This window comes from Schistocerca americana, chromosome 7, assembly GCF_021461395.2.
Source record: "Schistocerca americana isolate TAMUIC-IGC-003095 chromosome 7, iqSchAmer2.1, whole genome shotgun sequence".
NCBI lineage: Eukaryota > Metazoa > Arthropoda > Insecta > Orthoptera > Acrididae > Schistocerca > Schistocerca americana.
In genome coordinates, this window is record NC_060125.1 from 48,599,969 (window position 1) to 48,612,202 (window position 12,234).

The 12,234-nt window shown below is 45.7% G+C and overlaps 1 protein-coding gene across 1 annotated transcript in view; it reads left to right on the forward strand.

The window, feature by feature from the left end:
• Positions 1-12,234, forward strand: part of LOC124622689 (myogenesis-regulating glycosidase-like) — an 88,320-nt gene that overhangs the window by 45,376 nt on the left and 30,710 nt on the right. Inside the window, exons 4-5 of the mRNA XM_047148479.1 lie at positions 1,655-1,768; positions 10,996-11,984. Coding sequence (XP_047004435.1) covers positions 1,655-1,768; positions 10,996-11,984 — 1,103 coding nt within the window. The remainder of the gene's footprint in view (positions 1-1,654; positions 1,769-10,995; positions 11,985-12,234) is intronic.

A 12,234-nucleotide genomic window follows, 5' to 3' on the forward strand; every position in this document is an offset into this window, starting at 1 on the left:
TTTTCTCGATTAATCTGTGTTCAGTTTTTCAAGGGCTATTCACTGTGCCAACTTATAACTAAATCTGAGAGGGGTGCAATGGGGAGGTTCCCTTCTTAGGAGGTTCTGAATTGAAGTGGGGAGAAAATAAATCTGCTGCAGAGTTTGACTAAATGAAGTCATCAGTTGACAGGACACGTTGTGAGGCATCACAGAAATCACTTTGGTAATGGAAGGATGTGCATTGCGGGAGGGACTGGGAGAGAGGAGGTAAACATTTTGTAGAGAGACCAACGGATGAATACAGTAAAAAGGTTCAAATGTGTGTAGGTTGCATTAGTTACTCAGAGATGAAAAAGGCATGCACAGGGTTGAGCAGCATATAAACCTTCCTTCGTGCTAAAGACCACAGCACCAACACATGGAATGGATTTTCCTAAAGGCTCATAACAGACAAACATTTTATATCGTCTCGTTGTCTCAGTAGACTTGTACCAAGGGAGCAAGGAAAGGACATAGTTTGGTGGCCAGTATCCTATTTCTGTAAGATAAACTGCAAACATACATTAACTGGCTTCTTTACTCCTATGAATAAGAAATCTACTTATGATAGTCGTTCTGGTACAAGTTCTCTGTAATAGTCCACGTTAGCCTTACTGCTGTTGAAGCACGAAGTTCGCTATGAACACTATTCTGGTCACTGTGTGTTGCCTGATTCTGAACTAGAGGCTGTGACCGCAGATCCGACTCGGCTGCGACTAATTACAGGCTCGTACTCACTCGGCGTAACAGACTGCTACAAACTGACCCACCGGTCCATGGCGGCGATCTAAATACTGGTCGCCGGGAGGCCGTTGGTGGCGCGTTTCCTGCGAGTGTGTCGTTGGCCTCTATTGATCTTCTCGCAACCCCTTTGCCGCCTGGTGTGCTGGCGTCAGCTTGCGCCAGCACAGAACATAGGAGCACTTCACTTGTTTATGAAAAGTTCAAATGCCACTATTTTCGTTATAGGAATAGAAGGTATGTCCATTGCTATTCCTATATCATTTTGCTGCATCTCTGTTGTTATCAATTATGCTCCTGCAGCATTGCAAAGTTATTTCCCAGTACGCCAAAGTGGAAGTTTCCCTAAAAAGGTGGAATCTGGAGCATTCTCACAATAAATAAAAAACTATTTCCTCCAGGTGAGAATTAAAATTTTATGAGTATGCCTTGTATGCATCTCAGCACGTCACTTTTGTCAAAAAGTACATCAAAAGTGCAAAACATGCCGAACCGAACTGTTTCCTTATTTTATTTGTGATCGATTTCTATTTAGCTTGTCATCCATCAGGATACCAAGAAACTTCTCGCATAGTGTGTTTTACAGTATAATTATATCAATGTTTTTAGTCAGGAATACGGTAACGCGAGTCTTCGTATGGTTAAAGCTTTAAATATGGCTGTTCAGGTACCACATGTGCTGTGCGCCGTGTGGGTTCAGTTTTTACCCCTGGGTAACACTTCTGAGTTGATATCATGCAACATTACAGTTTCTGAAGAATTCTTGAATGTGTTTGGTATTTCGCGCCGTATAATCTAGACTTGCCAAGAGGATATCTGAATTAACAAAAGAGCTATGATGTCTGGGAGTGATTCAACATTTCCGCCTCTGCACCACAGTGTCTTGTTGCAGCCTGGAGGGCGACGGCGCTGCTGGTGGCGTGGGCGGTGGTGTGTCCCGCGGCGGCCGAACTCAGGACCGGCTACGACGAGGACAGCGGCCGGTTGCTGGTGCTGTCTGCCACAGGTGAGGCGCGCAGCTGCCGTCCCCACCGCGAGAAGATGGATCGCCGTGATCCTAAAAATAATCCTTCTTCCATCAAGGTCTCTTGTTCTGCGGCGAACAGAATAATGTATTACATGAGTACTTTTCAGCGTAAGATACTGGATACCCGCCACTCTCATTTTGCTTACTCACTGTTCACTTTTTTCTTTTTTAATAAACGCTTGACAATATCGACAAGGTACATTCATTTTATTCGTATGTAGCCCTGTTAATCTGATCTTTCAAAACGTCTTCTCTAACGTCTAGACAACATGTTGCAAGCTCTACAACTACTGCCTAGTACAAAACTGAGAAATAACTACTTTGTCCGTAGCTCCTCATTCATCCTGTAGATAGTTGTCATCAATCATGTTTTAACAGACGCCATAGTGGTTCCTGAGCAGGGTGGACAAGGTGTCGTGTTCTAAGACGAGACAGTGACAAGACAGGCGGTTACAAATTAGTATGCACTTTCTGAGCGGTTACGAACACGGGCAGAAAGACAAACTTCCAGTGAAGGCGGGTTGGTTGCGTGGATCAGCGGTAAATACTGTCACACCTACTGAAGGCGCGAATTTTGGGAGTCCATAGGATACTCTAAACAGAAGACTCCAGGATCGTCTGGGGCGTGCCTAACAATATTTAATTGCATTCCGACAAGCTAGTACACTGAAAGCTAGTACTAAACGTTAGAAAAAGGAAAGGGTGCAACTATATGGACAACAGACGTCAGTGTCTGAGTCTGTGGAGTGAGAATTACTCGATGTTGGCAGTGTTTGACATGGAGTTGGAACTCCAACGATCTGACTAAACTCTGTCTGAATAGAGAAACATTGGTTTTAAAGGACACTGTTTCTGTTTTCCTACAGTTGGCCTACCAACCCATCAACACTTTACACACTTCAGCCAATCGTATGATAGTTTCTGCGCCTCCAAGGCGGCTCTGTCCCCCCTCATTCTTCTACTTAGTAGGTAGGGTGTTTCTAGACTTTACATTAACAAATTTCAAGTTCGGTAGCAACAGCGTTCAGCTGAAAGCTTAACGTCTCTGCTCTTCCTCTTATGGCTATCAGTGTTTTACGTCACTTGGCCTCGCCCTGAGAGATCTCGTGAGTGGGGACTGCTGCTGTAGCACTTGTGTAAACCCACTGATGTTACGGTTCTCAGGGGCATGTGTCAAGCTTGCTAGCTTCCTGTGACCTTCTTCTATTGTGAAGGCGTACGAAAGGGTCTCGGCTATCGTTGGAGTTAGCAGTTAATTCTCTACACTGAAACTTTTACCTTGGGACAGCTGCCCAGCGTGTCTGCAATTCGCAGGGTTCTACCATTACTGCTTACCTCAGGTAACCTAAACGCTACCACTTTTGCATGCTCTCTGCACTGTCTCTGATTTCCTATCTTGGAGTGCCCTTACTGGCTTCCAACAATCTTAGGCTTAACAATATACAAGTTATTACATCGTCAATATATAATAAAGGATGTATGCGTCTGAAACCTACAGAAATGAACCAGTAGGTTTAAAAGGTGAAAGTGGGGTATATTCACTTTGATGTATAATTAGGCGCGCTGTAGGTCGGTGAACAAACCACCAACAAATTAGAATGCTCATGGTAGTCAACCAGAGGTGGAGCAGAGTCTGAAAGACCAAGGAGATAGGGGGAAGGGAGAAGACGTCTTGCCGAGAGCGTAGAGAGAGAGAGAGAGAGAGAAAGAGAGAGAGAGAGGGAACGCTTCTCGACCGACATTCAGGACGCGTCTCTGCTCTCTGCTGCCGGTACGAAATTCCGCCCCCACTCACCTCATAGGCTGCTCAGCAGTGGCGCGACAGAAACTGACATTCGCTGCGTTACCATCTGCAATGGACTGCTTTTATGTTAAGGTGTTGGTTCGATCCGATATGTAGGCTGCGAAAGTAACTATTACAGTACCAGCAGTGAATTTAAGGGTAAACAAGATACTTGGTTTATTGATGCAACATTCCCGATACTCCCTAGACTGGTGGTGGCTGCACATGTTAATCAACTGTTCCGTCACATCTTTGTGGGGCTACTTAGTATGTAATGGTAGAAAAAACAAATGGTGTTTTGTTGTAGCACTATTTGTTTATTATAAATCGGTTTTCGGCTTTTTATGCGTCAACTGCCAGAGTATGGACAAAATAACTTGCACAAGCTGTGTGGAAGAGGAGAGCACAGCACTGCTGGGCAGGGGGCAGGGCTCCACTGTGGACGAGCACCGTGTGGTAGGGCAGGTGCAGCTCCACAGCTCATGCCTACACACAAACGCTCACCTTTCACATGTTGTAAGCTTCAGCTATTGAGTCTTCAAACGAATGTATCAACAACACATAGCACGTGCTACATTTCGTCAAATATAGTCGTTTTAAGTCAGTATTTTTTTTTTCACTAGAGTACCGAAAAAGAAGTACTCACATATACAGAGGGTCAAACGAAACAAAACAAGATCGACCATGCACTGACTGAAATAAATTCACAAAACAAAAAAGGAGGTAAAATGTGTAGTGTACTGGACGTCACTTACTACAATCCTGGCAATATAAAATTAATAACACGTGCTACATCGAAATTATGCGTCAGACATCTGACAATCTTTTTGGCAATATTACGTTAAAAAATACATTTTTCTTCTCCTTTCTGAAATCGTGAAGCATTGGGAAGTACTTGTGGGCTTGCTTCGTTCTCTTTATTGAGGGTCTGGAACAGCTACTGGTTCCTGCAAGCCTCTTAAAGTATAGTTTTAACAAAACTTTGATCGAAAGCGCTGGAAGAATCCATGATTCCTCTGTTCCCAAGGGGAATCCGTCCCAGTTGTCTGCCGTTTGCAAGCCTGCACACTTCGAGCGTCCACGTTCCTGTCTCTTTACTGCACAGCATGGCACCAGTTTTCACACACCATAGGTGCAGGGGAAGTTCTGATAATCAGGCATGTGGTATTGTATGCAGTTCCATTAAATTTTTGTTGGTAGAGGCACACGAGAAATCGCGGTGTACACTCGTATGAAGTTTACCATTTTATAATTACACACTGAAGAGCCAAAGAAACTGCTACACCTGCCTAGTATCGTGTAGGGCCCCCGCGAGCACGTAGAGGTGCTGCAACACGACGTGGCATGGACTCGACTAATGTCTGCAGTGGTGCTGGAGGGAACTGACGCCATGAACCCTGCAGCGCTGTCCGTAAATCCGTAAGAGTACGAGGGGGTGGAGATCTCTCCGGAACAGCCCGTTGCAAGGCATCCCAGATATGCTCAATAACGTTCATGTCTGGGGCCTTTGGCGGCCAACGGAAGTGTTTAAACTCAGAAGAGTGCTCCCAGAGCCACTCTGTAGCAATTCTGGACGTGTTGTAACACGCGCGGGGGTACAATGGGTGCGGTGGTTCCTTCAACTGGCATCTCGTTTCGTGACCGTGCGCCCTGTCCACACCACGTACCTGGTAGTCCCGCGGCGGTCGTATTGTTGCTGTTGACTTGCCTGAAATTATCTATCGAAGTATGCAAGCGGGTTTAGGCGAGCCACTCAACGTTCAAACACAACACTGTCCTATGTCTCGTATGAACATCTATATTCTGAGACGATATGGAAACCACAGGTTGCACTGTTTACACTCTACATCGTAAATGGTTATCCCAATTAACAATCTTGATGATTAACAGTCCAAAATATCATTCAGACGAGCGTACGCGTTACCGACACGACGCGGGTGATTGTTGATGATGCGGAAGCCGAATGATCGAACGAAGTTCTTACGCTCGTCACACGTACAGATATCTGGTAATAGTGCTCCTTGTCACTAGTAATGATATAACACTGTTCGTAAAGTTAATTTTTCAGTTCTGACTTGTACGAGCGTGCGCGTAACCGTCGCAGCGCGGCTGATTGTTGATAATGCGGAAACGCGATGATCGAACGCACGTCCTCACGCTCGCTACAAGATACTGGCATTTGACTGCACTCTTTTATGGTAACAAATTTTTGCTGATTCACATCAGATCATTCTGGGAGACCGAACACGGCACGAATGATTGATACTGTGCGACACGCAACGAGAGGATACACAAATACGTTATCGGCGGCACTGCCCGTTTTTAATTACATCTTGACGCACTTTCCTCTGAATTACTTCCATATTTAATCACTTTACTGTAATAGCACTTGCAGCAACACTTCAACCTGAATACTAACAATGCTTCTTACATGCAGAGGTACACACTACACAACAGTTTTTTGTGTCCCGTGGTCGACTCTCTAGACACGGCTGCCCGCAAAGATACTCCACAACTAAACCAGCGATATGACAGTACACTTACAGTGTGGGGTGTCGCATTATCTTGCTGGTATTTCCCAAATCCATCGGAATGCACAATGGACATGAATGGATGCAGGTGATCAGACAGATTGCTTAGTACGTGGCACCTGCCAGACTTGTATCTAGACGTAACAGGGATCCCATATCACACCAAATGCACACTCCCCACACTATTACAGAGCCCTCCACCAGCCTGAACAGTCCCTGCTGACATGCTGGGTCCATGGATTCATGAGGTTGTCTCCACGTCCATTCGCTCGATACAGTTTGAAACGTGACTCCTCCGACTAGCCGACATGTTTCCAGTCATCAACAGTCCAACGTCGGTGTTGGCGGGCCCGGGCGAGGCGTAAAGCTTTGTGTCGTGCAGTCGTCGTGGGTACACGAGTGGGCCGTCGGCGTTGACACTTGTTGATGGCCCAGCATTGAAATCTGCAGCAAGTTGCGGAAGGGCTGCACTTCTGTCACGTTGAACGATTCTCTTCAGTCGTCGTTGGTCCCGCTCTTGCAGTATCTTTATCGGCCGCAGCGATGTCGGAGATTTGATGTTTTACCCGATTCCTGATATTCGAGGTACATTCGTGAAATGGTCCTACGGGAAAATCCCCACTTCGTTACTACCTCGGAGATCCTGTGTCCCATCGCTCGTGCGCCGACTATAACACCAAGTTCAAACTCAAACTCACTTAAGTCTTGACAACCTGCCATTGTAGCAGCAGCAACCGATCTAACAACTGCGTCAGACACTTGTCTTATACAGACGTTGCCGACCGCAGCGTTGTATCTTGCCTGTTTATTCATCTCTGTATTTGAATACGCATGCCTACACCAGTTTCTTTGACGCTTCAGTGTATAATAATTATTATTGAGGGATCATGAATATTTGATTACCCACATACTCATTTTTGGGAACTATATGATAACACTTACATCTAAAGCCATACTTTGAAAATGGACGAGATCGTCCGACACTAATCACAACAAAAAAATTACTATTATCACAACTGCGATGGATATTGGAAGGCAGTCAAAACTTTAAACATGGTTTCAAACCTTTTCTAAACTTTTTCTTGCTTACATCGTTAACTTCAAATGTTTAATATGTTAACTGACTTTAGAATAAACAAATATTTGAAGCAGTTTTGTAAATGGGAGTTAAGCAGTTTTGTACATGGGAGTTCAATCCCTCAATGGCTATGGTTTACTGCTCTGTTTCTATTACGAGGAGAAGAACTTTTTGCGAGCTTCCGCATCGCAGAAGTCTACCTTGTCGGCTGCCATTCAACAACCTTTACGCTGGTGGCACGATTCTATGCTATCCGCTTCATGTTAACAACCCTTTACCGCGGTATATTAACTGACGTGAATGACGGGGAGTGACTGCAAAGCCGTTACCTTTTCGCTATGAGTTGTTAAATGGAGCGTCTGTCACTTGAGGATGCGTCTTCAGTTGACGCGAAACAGGTCGTGATTTTCAACAGAAGTCTCTTACTTTTGCAAGACGCTCATTTGATTGCTGGTTGTGTAACAGCTATACGTTAAGGCCTGTCATCGTTTATCAATGTCATTATATGGGTCATCAGTGATATGATATCGAGTTGTAGTACTCTGTGATAAGGATTTGAGTATCTCACCTGTCTAAAGCGCGTTCATCATCTAAGTATAGGGTTGAGACATAAACGGTACGATTGAGTGCTGGCTGAGGTCGTTGTGGTGCGTTTGATCCTGATTCCTGCTTGGCTTCTTGTTATCAGGTCTTCCCTACCTGCATATTTTAGGTGGTTTGGTAACGATAAATTCGAATGTTTCCTGGCAATAGAAAGACAGCTCTATATCGCTGATAATTTGGTGGCTTTCCGGGGTACAGTAGCATGGTCACGAGCGCTGAAACTAAATTCGGATTCGACTGAATCGAGTCGCTCAGTTAACGAGAGTCCTCGGAGTGGAGATTACATCCATTTCTGTAATATTTCGTAGTTTATATTCTACTTCACTCGTTACATCGTAAAATGAAGAATGGGTATGGGAGAGGAGAGTATGTTTGAAGGGTCGACGATTCATGTCGGACGAGGATGTGCAACAGGCAGTTACGGATTTCTTCACACAGCTGGAGACAGTGTTTTATCAACGGTATCTTCAACTTGATGCGTCGGTGGGATGATCGCCTCGCCTCAATGCTCACGGCGATTTTGCCTGACTGTCATACCGATTCTGGGCTGTATGGCTCTCGGACTTTTTGATCGCCGCTTGTATTAACAACGATGAACCGTAAAAATTTACTTTCAAAATCTCTTCTTGAAGAATTTACTTTATTTACTAGCCATTCATCAAGAACATTAACACATTATGTGAGCGTGGAAGTAGTTGCCAAGGAATAACTTATGGAAACAAATTAAATTTCAACTAAGGGAAATTTTATTCTTAAAAGCCTTTTCAAAAACAGATTTAAAACTTATAAGCAGAAAAACACCTTCGAAAAATCAAGTTACAATTATTCGGAGGCAGTATAATTTTTTTTTTTTTTTATTTTTTTTTATTTTTTTTTACAGTAGGAGCCTTCGGACTGAGAAGCTTGCCGCTCCCTTTCAACACGGCCGTAGTCACGGCCGCTCACAACGACCTCTGAAAAACTACACTGGTGCAAATCTCCAACACACCAGATTACTTTGAACTAAAATTTTTAACAACTCACACTAACACATTAACTATGCTCCCCGTAAGAGCGATGGAAATGGTACAAACACTCACACTAAGAAGTTATTTTCCACCAAAAGTGCAATTTTTTTAAAGGAACTCCTACGGTGGAAGGGTGGCAACTTTATAAAAATGACTATTTAAATAAAACCCATGAAATTCAGGCTTACATAAAGTGTACAACATGCTCTACGTTACACATATACCGGGTCGCAAGATGATAGGCAAGATAAAAACATATTTCAGGAATTCGGCCTTGACCTTAACTCTATAAATTCGTTAACGCAGAATCCGACAAACATGACAGAGGCAGCTATTAACGTACGACAGACAGACAGACACTAACTGCCTAACCAATGCGGACGGGAGACAGACGAGCTAGCTGGGGACGAGAGACTGACTCAGAAAACAAGTAGAATTTAACAACTAAATGACACAACATATCTCCAGTCACTTAACTTCTAATAATCTGCGATTTCTGGCAGAGACCTGGCGCAGCACCCACAAAACGCTCTCCCGAACCGCCTGCTGCCAGCCGCTTCCACGGACGCAGGAAGGCGCGCCGATCTTCTGTCTCACGGCGTCGCAGCTCGCCCCGGCCAGACCGATGTCTGGGTTGACTCCTGTTGCTCTCGCGTCGGCCGCGAAGCCACTACGCCCCGCTATACGGCGCGGCCCACTGGACTCACGTGGCGACCTCACATGCGCCGACGATCCAGGAGGACAAGTCAACTTCTGTCCCAGCGCGCGACCGATCAACCGATCGATCCAACCGCCAATGACCATTGCCTGAGCAAACTCGAGCAGACTGGCGGCCTAACACATACTAGCACTCCGGACGACCGACAGACACTAACCGCCTCACCAATGCGGACGAGAGACAAACCCAGACTAACTTGGCTGAACAACTGACAGACTGCCCTGGCTGACTAACTGCCTCCGACTGACTGACGCCCTAACGAGATTTTTTTTTTCCTTGCCCCACCCTAACGAGCTCATAGCGCCCCTTAAATGCACGTGAACAACCAAACTTTCCCCTTTCACACCAGAGGGAGACACCAAAGCTGCGATTGCCACAGCGACGCCACTGCCAGAAACGGAAGGCGACTGCTTTACACTACGCGCTGCGGCGCGCTCTTCATAACAGCAAATTTTACCACGGCTCAAACGCTTCTGTACTGTTATAGAAGGGAATAAACCTAAAACAACTACACAAGCATTTACTTCATGATGCCATGCTCCATTACTCGGAAACCGACTGTTACTGACTGTTTCAAATCCAGACTCGTCCCTCTCAGAGTGACAGTTAGGTGTCATTCTCCATTGAGTATCGCATACAAAATACAATGTACTTTGCGAACTCACGTAATTTGAACGGATACGTTATGTACAGGTTGAACCTGAATTCTACGCACAACATTTCGAAGTTCGTTAAAGGATATTTTTTATCTTGGTTCGAGCCGCTTGTGATCTCCAGTGGGTCGCTACAGAGTAATTCAATTTCCTTTGCTTTCTTGTACTGCACGAAATAAATCCGTACAACAATGTGGAACTCGACGGTATATGCTACGTGCTTTGTTTGAAAACTAACTTTTTTCCACTCATTCACGGTTCTTGCTGTTGACAAAGGTACTGTCCACTTTACTCTTCGCCCTCGCACTAGCAGTCACTACTGCTCGGTCCTACCTCAGATTTCATTTTCCAGAAAATAGTTGCACGTTAGCAGCGATACAGAGGAGTTTGGGCTGCTTCACTGACGAGGAGTTGGCCATTAGGCATCTCCTGTAAGGGTTCACTGAATGCAATGGACGGCACAACGGCGGCACGCTGGGTTGTTCCCGCAGTGGCGGCAGCCACCTCACAGCATTGTTGCAGCTGCACACAGCCACCTACGAGATACCGGATCCTTCGGGTTTGGCCTGTAATATGCCAGTATCTTTCATTCTATTTCATCATTATGAACGTATTTTCACGAAAAGAAAGGTACTGGGAAATGTAATGAGCCACTGGAGTCCAACAGTCCCTCACATCAAAATACTCAGAAAATATACCACAACAACTTACCAAAGTTAGTCGGTGGATTTCAGGTTCACCCTCTATAATATAAGGGATAACTAAACTCGCTAGAGGATAACATATGTCTCCCAGCTGCAGGTGAAGACATTTTTTATCACTTTATGTTGCAGGTGACGAAGAGTTTGAGATTGGTTACTTTGTGGTCAGTGACAAGGATGGCTCTTCAATCCCATGTGGGGAGAGTCGTTCCAACAAAGAACACTCCAGAGCCAGCAGTTGTAAAATAACTGTAGAGAATGGAGACAGTGATGGCCACTGTCTCAATATACAGGCGTCAATTGATTCTTCCACGTCCGTTATCTCTAGCTGTCTGTATCACCTGGACAGCCATGTATATGGCGGGCACGAGACGATATACCCAAAGTGGCCGATGGAGTCCAAGGAGTACGACCACATGCCGTATGTGACCGTGAAGACAGATCACATCGGCATCGCCGTGCGTTACTGGCTTTTCTCTGACGGGAGACTGGTCCATATCCCGTCATACATACCACTCTTCATAAGCCAGAACACTAACGATTCAGTGAATTCCCTATGTTTTATCGCTGAGAACAAGGACCCGTACCCACTGGAACGAGCTGACAACGTTATGGAGTGGGACGTGTGCTCTTTCGACGACGCCAGGGAGGCCCACGAGTACGCCGTCGGGAAGTACCTGGGCAAGCCGACGGCGATCCCAGACGAGCGCATGGTGACGCACCCCATATGGTCGACTTGGGTCCGCTACAAGAAAGACGTCAACGACGAGAAGGTGAGACAACTGGCCGCAGAGATTCTCGCCAACGGCTTCAACAACAGCCACATTCAGGTGGACGACAACTGGGAGACCTGCTACGGCAGTCTCACATTCGACGCCAACAAGTTCCCCGACGTGAGGGCGCTGACGGACGACCTCCGCCAGCAGGGCTTCCGGTCGACGCTGTGGATACACCCGTTTGTGAGCGAGGACTGTGAGCCCTACCACTCGGAGGCGCTGTCCAAAGGCTACTTCGCGACCAACACAGAGGGCAGCACCCGCACACAGTGGTGGCGTGGCTACGGCGGAGTCATCGACTTCACCAACTCCAAAGCCGCCAGCTGGTGGATCAATCGCGTCTGGGTGAGTCAGCTTACACGGAAAACTTTTTTACTCCATAGCCTTATGTAGACACGATGCTTGCACTTGCTTATGAGATATCTCCGTGATTACAGCTTATTTCAGGGAGCTACTACGACAGCGAACAAGTACATGCGCTTGAAGGAGAACTGAAAATCTTTATGTCATTATTCCAGTCATAAACTTTTCTCGTTATTACCGTCACTATAGTTATGAAGGAAAAAAGTTAAAAAAGCAGGTAGCAATTATCACA